The 20,539-nt window shown below is 42.6% G+C and overlaps 3 protein-coding genes across 3 annotated transcripts; all 3 read right to left on the reverse strand.

The window, feature by feature from the left end:
• Window positions 1-7,723: 7,723 nt before the first annotated feature.
• Window positions 7,724-9,543, reverse strand: LOC120648678. The gene is made up of 5 exons (XM_039925379.1): window positions 9,235-9,543; window positions 9,060-9,132; window positions 8,438-8,978; window positions 8,299-8,362; window positions 7,724-7,894 (listed from the first exon to the last, which is right to left on the reverse strand). The coding sequence occupies exons 1-4, from the start codon at window positions 9,541-9,543 to the stop codon at window positions 8,338-8,340; spliced, it is 948 nt and encodes a 315-aa protein (XP_039781313.1). The 3' UTR covers window positions 7,724-7,894; window positions 8,299-8,337.
• Window positions 9,544-9,868: 325 nt separating this feature from the next.
• Window positions 9,869-11,128, reverse strand: LOC120647959 (protein ANTAGONIST OF LIKE HETEROCHROMATIN PROTEIN 1-like). Its single transcript, XM_039924754.1, has 2 exons — window positions 10,625-11,128; window positions 9,869-10,543 (listed from the first exon to the last, which is right to left on the reverse strand). The coding sequence occupies exons 1-2, from the start codon at window positions 11,126-11,128 to the stop codon at window positions 9,869-9,871; spliced, it is 1,179 nt and encodes a 392-aa protein (XP_039780688.1).
• A 4,169-nt stretch (window positions 11,129-15,297) lies between these two features.
• Window positions 15,298-19,589, reverse strand: LOC120647960 (nucleolin-like). The gene is made up of 6 exons (XM_039924755.1): window positions 19,217-19,589; window positions 18,180-18,520; window positions 18,042-18,062; window positions 15,851-16,072; window positions 15,458-15,736; window positions 15,298-15,345 (listed from the first exon to the last, which is right to left on the reverse strand). The coding sequence occupies exons 1-6, from the start codon at window positions 19,587-19,589 to the stop codon at window positions 15,298-15,300; spliced, it is 1,284 nt and encodes a 427-aa protein (XP_039780689.1).
• Between the last annotated feature and the right edge of the window lie 950 nt (window positions 19,590-20,539).

Here is a 20,539-nt window from a genome sequence, read left to right on the forward strand (position 1 = left end):
TGCATGGTGAACACAAAATTAATTCTATCATCTGTAATGCTGCTTGAATAATATTCGAACAATGTTCTTTTTGACATCTTGAAATCTAGGGATGAATTCAATGTTCAATTGGTTATTAGTATACTAAAAGTAACAATTTCACTACTGATTTTTAGTTAATTGCGTTGCATTTCTATATCTACAACATTCCTTTTCTAGTTGGCTTGTCGTGCTGGCCATAGGCGGGTAGGGTGCCAGACCTACCGTCCAGGGCCACCATGCGCCGACACGTCGGTGCAGCGTGGTTCCGCTGCCACACCCGCACGTCAGGGCCGCCACTGGCTTGTGATGCAGTGCTGGCGTTAGGCCCCAACACCACCGTGCCCAGGACTGGCCACACCATTCCTGCAGCCTGCCAGCCTCCAAGCGGCTCGACGGACGGTGGTCGGCAGGGGCCATGAGGCGAACCACATCACCGCGAGCAGTGGAGCAGGAGGACGCCAGGCTCGTAGCTCGCCGGTTAGGTGCTCAGCCGCTCGGGTCGGGGAACAGGGGTGGCAATAGGCGGGGTTAGGGTAACCGCATGCATGCATATAAGAATGTATTATTCTGATTTATTCTTGGTTATTATGTATGGTGCTATGTTTAAGTTTTCATATTTAGCATATTAAACACCTAGGGTATCACATGGGGGCTCGGCGCTCGGGAGTCTGGAGGGAGCCAGAATCGGTAGGGTTTGGTGGGGATGGGGCTGCCAGGCTGGAGGAGTGGATGGGCTATTTGAGCTATTGCTACTCCGCTGTCCCAAGTCGCAAAATCACCCTTCTTCAACCTCTAGATAGCCTCCAACCCCCATGAGCTTCTTCCCATGGCAAGAAAAATGGAAAGCGGGGGGGGGGGGGGGGGGGGGGGGGGGCTCGAGCCCCTCTGCGCCTATGAGGATGCCCAAAAAAAAGATCAAGAAGATGATGGGTTATTAGTTTTATACAACAATACAAATGTCCAAATATGCTCTACATGATTAGGTCCCCTGTTAATTTATCCAAGCTTCTTCTAAATTTCATATTTCTTGACTATTTTATTTTCCTTCCACTAAAAACAAAACCATATCCAAAAATATAAATGCTCTATGCCTGGGCTAACAAGGGCTGCCAAACATTGTTTGGTTCACACAATTATATAGTATTTTATATATATTTGTTTAGGATTTAATTGACCTCATAGCCTGCCAAGAATTGCTAAGATAATACTAATATAATATATATGATGCATTAGTTCTCTTTTCTTCGTAGGGGCTAATTCATAGCATGTCCTTATTTTTTTTCTTATCAAGGGGATCAGCCCATTTATATTAAAGCCACATGTACTACGCCTATATATACTGAATCCATAGACTTAGCTTGTGCTTGGAAGTTGGACCGCACGCAGCCAAGGCTCAGTAGCACCTGAGGTCCTGGGTTCGACTCCCTATGGAAGCAAATATTCTGGGATTTAACGGCGTTGTGCATTCAGTGGGAGGCGACATTCTCGTCGACAGCGAGGCGCCTGTGATGACTTCGTAATCTTGAAGATTTGCCGGCTCAGTCTTAGAAGATGCTCATAGGGGTAGGGTTTGCGTACGTATGTTCATATGGGTGTGAGTGTGCGTGCGTTGTGAGTGTCGGAGTTGTACTATGTGATTAAAAAAATGTCTGAACCCATTCAAATCTAAATGCATTCCCGCTCCACCGGAAACTGAAAATAGCAGACATTAGACTTTTTTTAGGGGGCAATAACAGACATTAGATTTTTTTTAAGATTACACAGTACAACTCAGACACTCACAACACACGCACACTCATACTCCTATGAACACACGTACGCAAACCCATCCCCTATGAGCATCTTCGAAGACTGAGCCGACAAATCCTCGAGATTGACGAAGTCACCACAGGCGACTCACTGTCGACGGGAACATCGCCTACCACTTAATGCACAACGCCGTTAAATCCCAGAATATTCGCTCCCATGAGGAGTTGAACACAAAACTTCAGGTGCTACCAAGGCTCTTGTAACCACTAGGCTACAGGCCCTTTCGCAATAACAGACATTAGATGGTCATGCACTAATAATCATGCACGCACCATCCACGAGCGCGGCGAGCGCAATTCAATAGAAATAGCGCACCACCCAAAGCCTAGTTTTTTTTGAGATAGTGCCACCTTCAATTAAGAATTATAGTTGGTACAAACTCCATCAGGAGGAGCAAGAAGCCAGACATGCCGTTCTACAACTTCATAGATCAAACTTTTAGCTAGTCTATGAGCATCACCATTAGAATTCCGACCTTCGTGAACGAACTGAGCGTCCACAAACCGAGCCGCCCCTGCCTTGATCTCCATAATGATATGGCCATAAAGTCCCATACCTTGCCCATGTATGCTCTTCACCACATTGACACAGTCCGTGGCAATTCTGATCTTCTGCAGGTCCAGATCGCTTGCGAGAGCAAGTCCCTCCTGACAAGCCATTGCTTCCGCAACCTCTGGCGAGGTAATTCCCTCGACAACTAGGGCTGATGCGCCGAGAAACATCCCCGTTTCATCTCTTGCCACCGCGGCCACGGCTGCAATATCTGAATTCTTGGATAGGGCAGCATCAACATTCACCTTCAACACTCCCCGAGGAGGTGGGATTCAGCGCGGCACCTGAGGCATGATCCTCTCCCTTGTCTCTGTTTTACCTTCGTAGGAGTAGTTGTTTCCAGATCCGATAAGAACCGCTCGATAAAATTATGAGTAGATAACGGGCTTTGGAACATCTCCTCATGAATGGCTTTCCTTCGAGCGTACCAAATTGCCCACATCGTGACTGTCAAACGCACAAGGTCTTCATGTCTTAAATTTGCCACTACCTCGTGTAGCCATCCCCTAGCATCCTCATGTTGTGCTTGACTTAGAAAATCCAGCACAGGTTCACCTTGCAAAACCCAGACACACTTGGCCATGTTGCACTCCAGCAAGGAGTGGCGCCAGGAATCCGGCCTTCCACATATGGAGCAGTTGTTGTGCTGTGCCATATTTCTATGATAACGGACATCTCCGGTCGGGATCGATTGTTTTGCAAGTCTCCACAAAAAGACTCAAACTTTGGAAGGAACTTTGACACTCCATAAATCTGTCCAGTCCTTATGTTTTGCTCTCACATCTGACTGACATGGGTTGTGATCAATCCAATCAGTTCTCTGCTCTCGGTTAGACACCAACATTCGGTACGCAGAACGAACTGAGAAAACTCCCGATTTCTCATAGTGCCAGACCCAAATATCCTCCTGTCTTCGAGTGGATAGGGGTATACTCCTGATTACCTCCCAGTCCATTGGTATGAAGTGGAATTTCAGCTTATTCAGATCCCAAGACAAACTCACCGGATCGATCAGCTCACTGACCACTACCGGCGGTGTACTGCTCAAGCAGCAGATCGGCCTTATGAGACCATCTCTTGGTAACCAATTTGTTCTCCACACATCTGTGTCCTCACCCGTTCCAATTCTTTTGATCAGACCCTGTTGTAGAACTCCCTTGCCGTCAATGATAGCTCTCCAAACTCTAGATGGAGATGGGCCAAGTTCTGCATCACGAAAGTCTGCATTAGGGAAGTAAACTGCCTTCAACACCCTCGCGCTGAGCGTGGCCGACTCCTGCAAAATGCGCCAGGCCTGTCTCGCAAGCAGTGCAAGGTTGAAAAGCTCAATATCTCTGAATCCAAATCCTCCCATATTTTTTGGTTTTGTCATCTCCTCCCATGCTACCCAGCATGTCTTCCTCTTCCCCTCCTTACTCCCCCACCAAAAGCCTTGCAGCAAACTATCGATATGCTGACACAACCCTCTCGGCAATCTGAAGCAAGACATGGAGAAGGTTGGCACCACTTGTGCCACTGCCTTGATGAGCACTTCCTTTCCACCAGCTGACAGTGTTTGCTCCATCCTCCCCTGGACCTTCTTCCAAACTCTATCTTTGAGATACTTGAAAGCTCCATTCGTAGCAGTACCAACATCCGTGGGCATTCCCATGTACTTCTCACTAAGAGCTTCATTGTGCACATCCAGGATCTCCATGATTTCCTCTCTGATGCCGCCACTCACCCCCTTGGCGAAGTGTATAGAAGATTTATCCATGTTGATCCTCTGACCCGAGGCCTGGCAGTATGTGTTCAACACATCCATCACCATCTCCGCACTCTCCCTGTTTGCCTTGAAGAACAGCAGGCTATCATCCGCGAACAATAAGTGGCTAACCATCGGGGCCGAGGTAGCCACTTTAATCCCACTAAGGCTCGATGACTGAATTTTGGACTTTAACAGGCACGAAAGGCCCTCCGCTGCTAACAAGAACAAGTAAGGCGAGATTGGGTCTCCCTGACGGATTCCCCTTGTCGGAACAAAACTATCCAGACGATCTCCGTTGAATAAGACAGAAAAAGACACCGTAGTGACCAGTCTCATAATCATCTCAACCCATATCCGGTGGAAACCCAGCTTAATCATTATAGCCTTTAAATAGCTCCATTCCACACGATCATATGCTTTCCTCATGTCCAGCTTGAGCGCACAAAATTTGTTATCTCTTGCTCTCTTCTTCTTCATAAAATGCATGCACTCATAAGCTGTAATTATATTATCTGTGATAAGTCGGCCTGGAACAAAAGCCGATTGTTCCTCAGAAATAATCTCCGGTCGAACAAGCTTCATCCTGTTCGCCATCACCTTTGAAGCTATCTTGTATATTACATTACATAGGCTAATTGGGCGAAACTGACCTAGTTCCTCCGGGCTCTCCACCTTTGGTATTAACACAATGCACGTGCAATTAATCAAAGATGGATCATCCTCACCTCGCAGGACGCGAAGTACCACTTTAGTAACCTCATCACCACAGATCTCCCAATAACGCTGAAAGAAATGTGACGGCAAACCGTTAGGCCCCGGCGCTTTAGTGGGAAACATCTGAAACAACACCCTCTTTATTTCATCTTTATCAAAAGGGGCCACCAAACTCTCATTCATAGCCGCTATCACCTTTGCTGGAACCGTATCAAGGACCAGGTTCATATTTACCGTCCCCTCTAACGTGTACAACGTCCTATAGAAATCTGTTGCCATAACTCCCATCTCCACTTGATTATCAGTGAACTGACCATCCTGATTTTTCAGCTTGGAGATGTAATTTCTTCTGCGTTGCTGACTCGCTCTGAGATGAAAGAAGCGAGTATTCCTATCACCTTCCGTCAGCCACGTGATTCTAGAGCGTTGCTTCCACATAATTTCTTCTCTGTGATTCAACTCCATAATTCTCTCCACCACTTTAATTTCCGCATGAGAAGGTCCCCCAGCCCGCGTGGTGTCTAATGTCATCCTTTCCAGTTCCTCATTCAAAGCTTTAAGCTCTCGGGTACGTGGCCAAAAGAATGAACTCCCCATTCGCTCAGACTACCCGCCAAGCGTACCACTTTCTCGTTTAGCTCCCGCAGAGTATGTGCCTTCCCTCCTCCCTGCCATGTTTGAGCCAACATAGCAATAAAATCTTCTTGAGATTCCCACATCACCTTGTACCTGAAAATCTTCTTTTTCCTTCGCCGATCTCTCTCATCCTGCTCCCATCGGAGCAGTATTGGGCCGTGGTCTGATGCTACTCCAGTAAGATGTGAAACCCTTGCCTCAGAGAAGCGTGAGCACCAATCCACCGTGGCCAGAGCTCGATCAAGTCGAACTCGGCAGTACGAGCCACCTGCAACTCTCTTTTCAAAGGTCCAGCTCCTTCCCTCATAACCGAGGTCATGAAAACCACACACGTCCACCACCTCGCAGAAGCCCGCGATCTGCGCGTGGCTGCGCTCTTGCACCCCCTGGTGCTCCTCCCTCAGCAGCACTTCATTAAAATCACCCATACACACCCAGGGAAGATGCGATGAGGCTTTGATAAATTTCAACATGTCCCACGTCTTATGGCGCTCGGCAGTTTGAGCATCACCATAAACACATGTCAATCTCCAAGGCTCCTTCCCATACTCTGTCACAATTGCATCGATATGATATTTGCGAGTACAGTAAAAATTCCACTCTAGTTTTATTATTCCAAAAGATACCAAGGCCACCACTGCGACCTGAACTACTGACAGCAAAGGAATTATCATACCCTAGAGTACCTTTTAACAGCTCCACCCGTGACTTGTGAATCTGAGTTTCTAAAACACATAGCACGGTTGGGTCATACTTCTTCGCAAGATTGCGAAGCTCACCAACTGTCGCGGCATTGCCCAAGCCGCGACAGTTCCCGCTCAAGCAACTCATTGGTCCCGGCGGCACTCCGACTCGGAGCCCGCCGATGAAGTAGGACCAGTGCCCTCTTTGATCTTCTTCTGCTTCTTCTTATCTGCCGCCATGATCCCACCCCTGTTCCTACTCCCGCAGATCAAGCCGATATTCCGCCAAGGCCGGGAAACTGAGACAGATGAGTCCCTAGGTCAGCCCGAGCGGAGGACGACTCAACCGGACGCGAGGAGGACTGGTGTCATTGAAAAACCTTCACCACCCAAAGCCTAATGCACATGTCAAAAGATGCTTGTTAAATATTTATTGGGCTGATTGAACCACTGGGCCACACGAACAGCCTTGAGGCCATGCATCCGCGGACGATAGTCATGTTAAATATTTATTGGGCTGATTGAACCATTTGGGCCACATGCACATTCTTCAGGTGATGCATCCACGAATTGTAGCGCAGGCAGTGCTGGTGAGGCACCCTGGAACTGAAGGTTCTCCAGGGTAGCACAGTATCTGCTTGACGCTTCCCCTACGGTATGTGGTTTAGCTCAACTGTATTTCGTGAGCAGTACGAATCCATACAAAACCTATCGAAATCAATGCTTATATGATATTGCTGTCTACACAGACGCAGCTAAAGCTTCTAATAGGAAGGCGTAAAGAGTTCTTATTTCTGTTAGCAACATTATGTTTTGAAGTTTGAATAACTCTGGGAGGCATCTAAATATATACACTGGAATGAACTCAGGTCCTCGTTATCATGGGGATAAAATGCGAAGCACCGAGCTGAGCAGCTGACACTTGATTTTATTTAGTAATCTCTTCGAGTGATGTACGAACCATTCCATGGGTAATAAGATGCACTAGGAGGTGGCGGGGGCGGGTATACATATGTATATCCAGCCTGCATGGACAACAAAAATTAACTGAGAAATAGTGCAGGTGGCTACAAATTTCAGAAATATTCACAAGTTGTAAACATCAGATATATGATAAACAGGGATCATTAGAAAGCGGGTTATATAAACAAGATACGCCCATGTGGGTGTCTAGACTCTAAGGCCTACTTTGGCAGCGGAGGGAAGCATACCCAGTGCCAGGAACCCTCCACCGGGAATTTTTTTTTGATCCTCCATTCCCGCCTGTACCTAGGGGGAGAAACCACGCGTGGGGGTTGTTTCCCCGTTGCCGTTTGGCAGTGCAGACAAGGCGGGAGGGTTCCTCCTGCTTGCTGCCTGTTGCATGTCTTGCAAACCACCACCGCAACATTTTCAATGCCAACAACAAATCTGATTTTTTTTGAACAAATAATACATGGAAAATCCCGACAGATCAATGCCAACAACCACAACATTTTCATGGACATGATACATGGAAAATCACAAGACCATAATTATTTGACATAGTACAATACATGAAAAATTTAATTCGAGTGGCAAATTCAACTTAGTTAATCCATTCTTCGCCAAATCATAAATAATCTTCATCTATCCAAGACATCTAATCAAAAAACAAATTATGGTTTAACTCCTTTTCATGGGTAGTGTTCAGAGAAAAAAAGGGAAAACATTGCTTCCATCTAGATATCCACCATTGCTTCCATCAAGAGTCCTGCAAGTAAAAGAAAAAACATTAGCAGCTAAGTTCAGACCACTTAACTAAACTAACAATAGCTAAGTCATAACTATCATTGCCCGAGCATATTGAAAGTTAACACCTCTGGCCATAGGCATGATTCAATCAGACATTCTAGACATCGATATAAGAGCATGCTTGGGATAACTCACAAGAACATAGTAGTATTTCTAGTGGTCTAGTGCAGAAAATACTAAAACATAACACTGATAGAATTGAATTCTTTCTGGGAGGGAGTACATCAGTTGTGTCCAGATGATATGGCCATACACAACAGCAGCACAGATGTAAATAACGAATGACTTATCAGAATCATTGCTACACAACAACTAATGTAATTCAGAAAAAGGCAACCACCAAACCTTGTCTCTTGCACATACCTTATCCACAATGACTGTACCTGTATTTTTCATCTCAATTCAAACATTGCCTCCACCAAGAGCACTGCAGGTAAAGACAAGGAGCATTAGCAGGTAGAGACATACCGAAGTAAAGTAATATTACAAGGAAGAGATTTACCTAATCTGGCGCTTGAGCCAAATAAATCGAACATTTTTGTTTTTCATGTTCATGAATACCTCCCTGTCTATCTCAGATTTGAAGATATCCATACCATATGACTTCTCCACATCAGTAAGTCCATCCATTGCGTCCATTTCATCGAGACAATTGGGGACCGAAAATGCTTCTTCTTTGTTCTTCCTTTCTTCGAGAGCTTCAATGGTTTTGCCTGTCTGCTTCTTCTTATACTGCACATAATCCTCAATAGCAGAACCAATATGACTTTGCTTGCGCTTCCTCCTTCCACTTGCTCCTTCCACAAAATCTTGATTGGAATGTGCAGATTGAGCTTCATTATGTGCACTTGTGATGTCTGGTCCATCCAATGAAGTAAATGAGGCACTTCTAGCACTTCTCTCAGAGAGTGCAGCAGCAGGAGGAAGTGGAGCAGGAGGAGGTTGTGGAGCAGCAGCAAGAGCATTAGCAGCAGGAGGAAGTTGAGCAGCAGGAGCCAAGTGCCCGGTTGATGTGAAATTTAGTTCTCCTGTAGCAACACTTCCTATGAAAAAAATAGTGCAAGCAGTATAAGATATAGTTAATAGTGATCCTTATGCAATGGAATACTTGACTGTTAACATACCTGCATACAAGGACGTACAATCGTCATATAAAGGAAATGGCTTCTTCTGGAACCTAGCCAATTTTGCATTATCCTATTAACCACAAAGACAGCAACATAGTCAGTTCTTGCAACAATCATGCTCAGCGATAGAAGTGCCTTGTAAGTATTGGTCATGCTCAGTGAAAATTCTTACATTGACTAGTTTTTTCCATTTCTCCGGCTCAGCAATGATCATGCTCAGCGAGTCATTCCAACCAACACCACTTTCCTTTCTAGCATCTCGTATTGCCTTCCAACTTCCCTTTAGCTCCTTCTCCTTCTCTTGTAGTTGCCCCTTTGTGAAGTGTGCTGAAGGAAACTGCTGGTTGAATTTCTCTAAGATACTTCTCCAACCCTCAACAGTCCATCCATTCTGACCCCTGAACATAGGGATGTTCACATGGTCTCTCATAATGTGAACAAGCCCTTTCTCATAGTTGTAGTTCCATGCAGCCCTCGACATTGCTGCAAGAAATAATTAAAGATTCATTCAAGAGATGGGAGTTAGACAGAGTTAGAAAACAGATGCAGTTCTCCTGTTAGCACATATTATACTTGATGCATTTTAAATTTAACAAGCAGATTTCCTGAACTATACATGGGAAGCAAAACAAGCAGGGCTGCAGGAAAAGAACAATCTTATGGCATAGTAACTGAAAGCAGGCAGATTTCCTGAGGATGCAGTTTAACACTATACAACAAATGTTGTTTTAACATTACAAGAAACATTAAATAGTTAACTAGATACATCAGGGTAGAACTAGGCTTAACCCTCAAACAATACTATCCTACTCATTGTAGGTAGCCCACATCTGATGGGCTATTTGGTCTCGTAGGGCATTTCCATCATTTGATTCCGTCTCACTAGGGTAGTTAGTGTCTCCGTCTGGCAAGTCGACATAATCTGCTGGGTTGATATTATCAGGTAGGTAGTCTAGCCAATCTTCACTCCCATTGTACCCTCTAATGATGTTGTGAAACACAGCAGCAGCTGCTGCAATCTTCACTTGACATTCAATTGGGTAATGTGTGCCCACTTTCAGAATTGGAAACCGCTTTTTGAGAACCCCAAAGGCCCTCTCAATGTGATTCCGAAGAATTGCATGCCGATGATTGAACAATTCCTTGTAGTTAGCATATCGGCCACGTCTCCTGAACTCACTGAGATGATACTTGACTCCTCGGTAGGGGGCAAGGAATGATGGTGTGTTTGCATATCCACCGTCTACAAGATAGAATTTCCCATCCGGCACAGTAAAACCCTTGCCAAGAGCAGACCGCAACACTCCTGCATCAGATGCGGATCCTTCCCATCCAGCTGAGATGAAAGTGAACTTCAAGTCGAAGTCACAAGCAAACATCACATTCTGTGATAGTGTCCCTTTTCTATTTCTATAGGGACTGGCCTTGTCTTGTGAAATTGTAATAGGGACATGCGTACCATCAATAGCACCAATGCAGTTCTGCAGGTAAGAAAAACTAGTGAAGATTTGGATTGTGGTTAGGAAAGGTATAAGGAAAGTGTAGTGTAAGTATGAACGAACCTGAAAGAACGGCATAAATCTAGAGTCACATGTAATCTTCACGTGTGTACAGCTTGGATTCGGGAGTTTGATGAATTTTTGGATTAATAGTGGAATGATATCGAAGAACTCATTTATTTTCCTATGCACTGTCTCACCGCTATGTTGAAACACCTTCTTTAGCGAATCTGTACTTGCATTATGAGAGAGCATGTACATAAACAGGCCAAGCTGCTCCTCAATCCTCATACCACGTGTATCACGGAGCAAGTTCTCTGCCCTAAGAAAGTTGGCTACAGATCTAAATATGTCAGTCTCCATCCTAAATTCTTGCTTGCACCAATTCTCGTGCCCTTCGAGAATCTCTTTAACCTTTTTAGCACCAGGAAGAGAAGAGGTGTGCTCAGGTATTTTTTCTTCATCTAGAAAAGGCATTACAGCAGGGAGAAGAACAAAGAATAGCTCCTCATCATCTTCTTCCTCTTCCAATAAAAAATTCCTAGCATGCTCCTCCCATGAAGCCATCTAGTGTTACATATATAAAATTATATTATTACATATATAAACAAGTAGAGGAACAAGTATTAAAAGTCTAAAAAAGTCAGAAGTAGATCCAATGCTTGGAAACAACAGGAAATACAGTCCACAGAAAAATACACAGGATAGTCTGCAGGAAAAATACACAGTCTGCAGTAGGCACCTAAGGCTCTTCACATTAATGAAACAAAACCAACTCAGGCCTGAACTAATTCCAGTAGGCAAATAAGGCTCTTCCCATTCATGAACTAACTGCATACAACTAGAAAGAACACAGAACTAGTGATCACAACTAGGCTGATAGAGTGATCACTATAATCAAGGTCTTTTTTGCTCTATTACAAAAACCAAATTCACTCTATCAGTTCAGTTCACTAGTACCTCACTCATAGTGATCACTAGTTGCAATAAAATAGAGCAAAAAAGCCAAATAGATAAATCAAGCAGGGTACACACTCCTTAGGATTGTCATTCTTTTTCTTTTCATCTGTAATAGATAGCTAAATAGGCCTTGCAGCAACAGAGTGCAAGAATTTTATCATTTACCACAACAGAGAAGATAAGCTACGGCACATGCTCACGTCTTGTCCTAATTTCAGAAGGTTGAACTCAAGTATCAAGTAGAGAAGTTCTTCCTAGCTTCTTTTCCAGCAAGAAAACGGGAGGGACAAGGAGGAGGGAGGAAGTACTCACTGGATATTGGGACGACGAAGGGAGCCAAGTGGGGGCAGTCACAGGGCGGTGGAGATTGGGCCGCGCGCGGTCCGGTCGGCGGTCGGCAGGTGGCAGGCGCAGGCAGTCCGAATCAGTCTCCAGCCGGGCGTCGAGATGGCCGCAGCGTGGATCAGCCTCCAGTCGGGCGTCGAGCTACAAGAAAGAGAAAGGATGAGAATCGAAACCCTAGCACACAGAATGTCGCAGCTCGTCGTCCTCGCCGAGGCGTATGCCACTCGCGTGGGTAACAGAGTCCCAGATCGAGAGCATAGCGGAGAGGTCGGATCGCCAGGTGAGCGCGGTCGGGGGAGACGGCGGCGGTGGAGGCGGTGGAGGTGTGCTTACCGTTGGCGGGCGTCAGGATGCCGAGGCGATGGAGGAACGGCGGTGTCCGGATGCCGGGGCGGCGGCGGCCGGATGGCGAGGTGGCGGCGGCGGCGCCGAGTCGCCGAGCCCGGCGGAGGGGCAGCTTCGCGAGTCACAAGATGTGGAATCGTTCCCGGCCACCAGAGATGTGGAATCATTTCCCGTGGAATAGGAGGGGAAGCGGGCTTCCAGGCCGGGCAGATGGGCTTCCAAAGTGCGCCAGGAATTTTTTCGGGGAAGATTGGCCCTTAGGATTTTGGCCCAGGGAAAACTCAGGGATCCCGCTGGGTTTCCCTGCTGCCAAAGTAGGCCTACATGGGTAGAGACCACCCCCCCCCCCCCCCCCGCCAAAAAAAAAAAATCAGTAGCTTCAGACCAGTTTCCAGAATACTGGGGGCAAATGCCCTCTAGTTATGATGGCAATATAGTTATCATGTATCATATTGAGATATTTTTACATTTGACAATTATGCTACTTTTGTAATTTTAACACATACATGGACTTACTAAACATACTTCAAAACAGTTAGCGAATGAGTAATTATATTCACTCTTCTGATCGTTTATATTGCCTTCAAGAAACCCAAACTGGAAATATGTATAGCAATGAAACAACAAATTGTCATGAGTTACCTCATAGTCAGCATAGCTTGTATGACCATAGTAGGCTGATCGGGAAGCTACAGTTTCTGCCCAAAAGAAATTTTAGATTGTACAATAAGATGTTTGGCCAAATGAAAAAAAAAGAATAAACAAAGAATAAACTGGAGTACATGAGACTAACACAAGTTTGCAGGGTAAATGAAATAACTAGCGCCACAAAAAATATATCAAACAAATCAAATTCTCAAATTAAGTGTTAGTTGGTTGAAGACAAAGGAGCTCATGAGAACATTGCTATAATGGCATTTCAGTGGCTCAGTAATTAGTACAGTATTAAAGGAACAGCAAAAACAATACTCTCTTTACTATTACTGATATTACAATGATTTTTTACAATTACTTTATATAGCATCATCCTTTTGAGACATTGTTGGGTTTTCATCTCTAGGCTAAAAGGAATAGTTATTGGTTACACACTTATTCTAACATATATTTCTGAAACTACCAAATGCGCAAAACTGCCATATTTACATGGCATTAAATATACATGAAAACACCGACATTGGTCTTAAATACTGAAACACCCAAGCAGTCACAAGAGGAATTCAACATACATAAATGAGGATGTCAGGTAAATGATAATTCCTGTTAATGTGTCATTATTATTAACAGTAGCAAATGCCTAGTTGATAAAATACATAACTCACAATATTATACCTCTAGCATAAGGATGACGATCTACTGGGTGGATACCATATTCTGCAGTCCTGTGAGAGCATAAAATAGAACTGAAATTAGGTACAAGCTAAGCCAGACCACAACAGTACCAAACAGGTGTTATAAAGGTCATGATCCGAATAGGGATGAAATCAGAAAATTTCCCAAAGTGAGCCAGATAGTAACAAATTTAAAGTTTTGCGTATACATATAGACCTGGAAGAATCTCCCATGGAGTTCACTCGCAAATGAATTGTGTGAACAGTAACCATAGGTGCGCTATTGCACCAGGCTCACAATCTCACAACGATGTCATGTTGGTTTGTTCGGTGTTACCAGAATCATGGTTCATAGGATTTGTGGTACAGTCCTCATCTCTCTGGTACCCCTTGGTTTCCCTTGGGATAACAGACTGAGCTGCCATGGCATGCTGTTTTCTAATGCCAGGCACACCTCCTTCCTTCCATTGGGAGGCCCACAACTCTGGCATCAATTGCAGCATACCCAACAACAACTCTTATGTCTCACAGCCGCCGTGCTGCTGCCCTCTCCAATCTCCTAAGCCCAGGGGCGGAGATAGAAACCTCCTTCAGCCTGGGCTAAACCAGTGGAGAAGAACCAGTTGACTAAAATTATGCTAAACTACTGCTTTGGGCCTAAATACTACATATATTTACATGGGATGAAGTGGGCTGGACCCGTGCTGCAGCACGCCCATGGGCCCTGGCTCCACCCCTGCTTAAGTCCATCAGTCAGTGTCCATTGGGGTTTGCCTAGGCCCCTCGTACCGACCACCATTTAAGAGTTTCAGTTCGCCAGCGAATTCAATGGCGATCGAGGCCTCCCTGCGCAGTTCTGGTAACTATAGGTTTGCTTGCCTATTAAGTTAGCTATTATTCCCTCCATTTCTTTTTGTACGGTGTATTTTGTTTATTAGGACAAGACTTTGACCAACAATTACACAATTAATATATCATTAATGTGATATGAAATCATATCATAAGTATTTTTCAATACAAATCTAATAAAATCAATTTTCTATCACAAAATCCAATTACTAATAGAATGGCTGTTGGTCAAAGGGTTGTCCTAACAAAACAAAATACGCCTTACAATTTGAAATGGAGAGTATGAGTTAGGGATGCTATTGTTAAGATTGAATTGTATTAGACATAATTTTAGATACGTGGCTACATGGCAATCGTCTCCATAAAAAGAGAGGAAGGTCATCAATAAAGAGCCAGCAAGGATAAGAAGGAAAAGCCTTTGCGTTCAGGGCACTCTACTGTGGCCAGCCACTATCATCACTTTCTCCCTCAAATCCCCAAAACTCAAGACACACAAAACTAAAAGTAAGCAATAAATTGAAAAGGAAAGAAACCTTTGCTGATCATATGCATGGGTGCTGTGAACTCGACTTGCAGGAGGGATGAATCCAGCATGAGGTGCCTAAATGGCTCATACAAGAGTAATTTATAAATAAAAAATAGAAATTTGATGGTGAGAGTAAGAATGTAAGGATCTAAAATTTTCAAGTACCAGATCAGAGGCATATACTTTAGATCTCGAACTTCCATCCATATTACCTGCATATTCAGGTATAAGAACCAGTTTCGGCTCATCAAATGATGATCAATGAATTTGATTTATCAAAGAGAACATACTATTGTTATGTGCTCTCTTCAATGATCTTTCATTTATATAGATATTTTTGTTCTTGCCAGCTTTCCTTTTTCTTCTGGAACTGTTAGATGTTTTCAATACTGCAGCATGTTCATAGGCTCCCTGGCTCTCATCAACATCATCTGCACAATCATTACTATAAGAAACAGTTTTCATTCACCAAATAATTGTCCAATGAGTTATGAGAGAGAACATACTATTATTTTCCGCTTTCTTTGTTGGTTTTTGGTTTACAGAGGTGTTTCTGTAATTCCCAACTTTCCTCTTCCATTCAGAAGGATTGGATGTTTGCAGTACTTCTGCAGCATCTTGTGAGGTTAGCTTTACATCAGAACCATTTGGTAATTTGCTTGGTGAATTCATCTTCACAAGGGTTTCCTTTGTGAGAGTGGTAAGCTTCTTCTTGCCTTTTGGCAATTTATGTAGTGAATCCTTATCTACAGCAACCCTCCCTGTGTGGGCTTTATCCTTCTTAGATGTAGTAGCACCTTCTGAAGTTTCACCACTACTGGCCTTTAAACCACTTTTAGGCCGAACAAGACACGCAGACAACTAGGTTAAAAAAAATACATGTCAGAAAGTTATCCAAAGCAACTGAAGGGCATAAGAAAACATGATATATGATACCTTGAAGCCTCCATCAACAACATTAGCATTATTTATTCCTTCCACACAAGCTAATGCACTCTTGCTGGATGTGAATTCAACAAAAGAAAAGGTTTCAATTTCCATGTTCTTTGATATCTGGAGAAGGTCAACTTTCAGAATGTTCCCATATTGTTGACAGCATTCTTTAATTTTATCTTCATCCCAAGAAAGAGGCACACATTCCAGGTATACTTTTTTAGCCTACAAAGATACCAGTTAGTTATGAAGACATGACAGATTATTAATGCCCCTGATAATGGCGATTAACTTCAAGTACAAATTACTGAAAGATTAAGTATATCTGATTTGTTAGTTGGTAATCCGCATACAAAACATAGTCCATAACTTCTCTGGGGTTGCAAAAGACAGAACAATATACAAAACTTCTTGCTTTGTTTGGTTAAAAGGTTATATGGCTAGCTAGCTAATTGTAAATCTAATAATGCTTCAAATTTTTTTAGTAACCAATAACCAGTCCTAAAAACATAGTTACCACGCTCGATACAACAATGCTCACACCAAGTGCAGGAGTAACAGGTCTGGATGGAGCACCAAATATCATTTAATATGTAGATTATCCTAACACCTTATAAGCATGATGAGAAACAAATAGATATTTAAGCATGGATTATAGAATTAAGATTCTCACACCATGCAGTACTTGAGTTTAAACATGGCAATTAAGGACTAAAGTTTTTCAGTTTATCTTTCGAATGCTTGGCTACTGGATAATTTAGCTTCTGCAACTCATAGGAAAGTTACAGAATAAGCTTTACCTTTTTCCAGTACAAGTTTAAAAGTATCAACCAAAAGATAAATAGCCAACTACTGGTGTTTTGTGTAAACTTGTGCTCAAGTTTGTACGCAATTCATTTTCAGCAAGGAAATGAACCACCTGACATGCTGTACTGGCATTGTCTTGTAAAGAAAATAGTGGGTACCAGAACATGTACACTATGTAGAAAACAGTAGCTTTCATAAAACTTACTTCATTACCAATATCGCATAGTATTTAATAAGGAAAAATGACATAAAAGGTGTCTGAATACTAAATCGACAACGAAAGCTTACCTCTATAAGATTCTCACTTGGTTTTATGTGGGATTGATGAAATGATACTTTAGCACTTCTATCAGTGCCAAAAAAAGCATCTGGTTTAATTAACTGTCGAAATGCTGCTCTGGCATAGTAATGTGAGGCAAATTTAAGAAAAGCAAACCCTCTGTTTCTTTTCATGGAAGTGGGAAAACTTATCTTGCAGTCTTGAATTCCTATACTTTTTAAGGTGGTCAGCACCTAAAAAGAGTTAAACAAATATAAAATAAATCTGTAAATGGTAACAGTTCTATAGCAAGTGATGATTTGCTCAATTCTGCACTCTTATTTCAGAGAGAAGACAATGAGTTAAATAAAAATAAAAAGTGAATATTGAACTGATAAGTGTGAATAAAGAATTAAATGTTCCAACTATCTAAAAATAGAATTTGGGATAGAAAAAATATTTTAAATTAAAAAAGATCATCTTTTTCAGTGGTACAATGTAAATTGAGCCTAGACACCAACATTTTACTCATCAATTTTCAAATGTTCTAGATTTGGCGACAGGTGACATTTCTCCATGATTGAATCACACATTTTGCTTCTAGTTAAGTTCATCTACATTTCTGAACCTCACATTAGTTATCATTTTATCAACAATGGCTATATTATCAACGCAAAGTACCAATAATTGTATCATGCAAGAATACACATAAACTTTACTACTTTCAATCTTCTCATATGTACCTTCTTCAGCCTTCCACTGGCTGCATTAAACAATTATTATTCAGTTCTATTTATTTGTTTCAGCAAGGTAAACCATTAACAAAATCAGCAGCAGCTCATGGTGGTCTGACTAAGCACCTAGCTAATTTTGGTTAATTCTTATAAATTTAAATAAACTGGATAATTCAGACTACCATCCACATATAGATTGTATATGTTTTTATCCCTTCAACAAAATTGAACCGTTTAACAAATTTATATTTGGAAAATAATATTCTTACAAAGTGATAAGATAACATGGTTTTCAGGAGATTAGTTAAAGTGTGTAATATCATGCCTGATCTTTTGTCCAGCCCTTACATATGTTTCCCAGGTAAAGGGAAGTATTATTTTGACAAGCAGATACCCTGACCTTTTCTCCTTTAACCTGATGAAAACAACATAAAAAACAAAATATATGACCAAGATGCATTAAGCTTTGACACATTAAACTAACTACATAAAAGGGCTGAAGGGTTCATTGTCAGATACTCAGATCCAAAACCTCAATTCCCTCCTTAAATTCAACGAGAGCCTTCTTTGCAGCTTCAACGCTTGCATAACAGACAAATGCAATATCATTGTTCTTTTCGGATGATGAATTTTTAATTATCCTAACAGATTTGACATCCCCGCATTGAGAAAAGGCCATTGCAATGTCTTCCTCAACACAATCTTTAGGCAATTTGTCAACTAATATTTCAAGACCTCCATCAAGTTCAGAGTTCTGTGCATCATTTCTTTTGCTTCCACAGCTATCACTGACTTTCCTGAATTGATCAGAAACTTTATCCACATTTTTGCTGCCAAATTTACCGTGTTCCTGTTTGGATACTTCACTCGCATCTGCAGTAAATACAAGGAAAATGTCTCTTTTACTACTACTGAGAAGTTTGGCTATTAATGTAAAGCACAGAAATATTCTACAAATGAGTGGAACTGCCAAAGATTTACTTGGTGGCAAGATCTACCATTGAGTATAAAGAATACCCTTCAATAACAGGCTACTTCGCTAAAGAGAGGATCTTAATATTCTTACACGCAAATTACAATAAAAAGTTCAATAGTTGTGACCTTCTTTGCTTGGGACAAAAAGACTTTGGTTATTGTTGTATCATCTATTCATCTTTTCTCCTGATACTTTATCATGTGAGTCTAACAGAGATAAAAACCGGAATGACCATTAACATTTTATGGGACATGATTTTAGACAGCACTCTGTCACAAAGGTTAACCAACATAATTTGGAGAAGATAAACCATTGTGCTGCCAGTTAGATGTCCAAAACACTCAAGAATCCTAACCATGCAACAACCAACCATGAACAATATTATAACAGAGGCTTGGAACTCTTGAATTTTTTATGCAGTGTACAATGCACATTAATTTGTCCACCCCACCTCCCACACATCACCTGAACACTAGCATTTCAAACCATACACACATCACGTATCTACACGAACAAAAAGACTACCACCAACATAACAACTATAAACGTTAATATGTATACGAACATGCCATATTGCCATAGCCCCTACATACCGTTCGCCGCAGATCGATCCATCAAGCCTTTCTCCTCAATATCGTCGCATTCCTGCTTGCCCTCTTCCACCTCCTCGGGCTCCTCTTCCGAAGGCGTAGCCTCCTCGGATTCCTCATCCAGCTCTTCCTTGGCCCCCTCCAGCTCTTCGGGTTCGTCCTCCTCCCCAGGCTTCAACGTCACCAGAGGCTCCATCAACGACGCCCCCGTCACATCCCCAGCCTCTACCTCCCCTGCATCCCCCTCCACTTCCTCCTCATCTTCCGCCTGCTCATCAGGATCCTCCTCAGGCTCCACCTCACCATGCTCCTCAATTGCAGCCGCAGCCCCCACATTAATCTCCTCGCCCTCTCCGACCGCTGCCCCAATATGCATCGCTGCTGGGATTTCTCCCTCTGTCACGGTGGGCGCCGGAGAAGTCCCATCGGCTGTGGCAGATGCGGTCATCCCGTCCTGCTGAAGCTAGGGTTTCTGATTCGATGGGAAGGATGGGGAAATTGGAGAGTGGAGACGGAGGACAAAAGGCTCGAGCCTTGGAGAAGCTGAATATTTTAGAGTTTGTTTTATTCTTGCCATTACAATTTTCCATTTTGGTGATATGACATTGTAATCTAATTATTTTCAAACTTGACATTATAATTTTTCATACATCCAAATATTGCCATTTTATACGTCTTTCACGTGTCTAGGTACACTATCAGTCCGTATACGTGTACACATATTTCGTATGGACGAAACTATTAGAGTATATTTGATAGTTATAGATATACATATCGTAGACTGTCATATATATCCAGGGTTAAAATATCCGACCGCTAACCGGTAACCACCGGCGTCCGGTTCCGGTTTACCGGACCGGTTTGACCGGTTACCGGTAGAAACCGGTCAAATTCAAATTTGAATTCAAATGGCGCAGTTCAACCGGTTCGTACCGGTATACCGGCCGGTTAGACCGGTTTACCGGTTTACCTGCCGGTTTGACCGGTAACCTGTTGGTTTGACTGGTAACATGTCAAATTCAAATTTTTTTCTTTTTTGGTTTAAATTCAAATGCCCGCAAAGTATACTAAATAAATGTTTGTAGAACATATTTTAGTTTAAATGAACCATCCAACCCTCTTTTGTACTACTTTTACATTGTATTTGTATACTTTTGTATGCACGTTTTTTTTATTTAACTTCAAATCCCCGCAAACTATACTAAATGAACGAATTTTTGAGAAAATTTGACACCATTAGATTCGTCGCACCTTGAAGTATTTTTAGGACTTTTTTGGAATTTTTTCATTTTTTTGAATTTAAATTTAGATTTTGAATTTGGGCCG

The sequence above is a fragment of the Panicum virgatum genome, chromosome 9K (assembly GCF_016808335.1).
Source record: "Panicum virgatum strain AP13 chromosome 9K, P.virgatum_v5, whole genome shotgun sequence".
In the NCBI taxonomy this organism is placed as follows: domain Eukaryota; kingdom Viridiplantae; phylum Streptophyta; class Magnoliopsida; order Poales; family Poaceae; genus Panicum; species Panicum virgatum.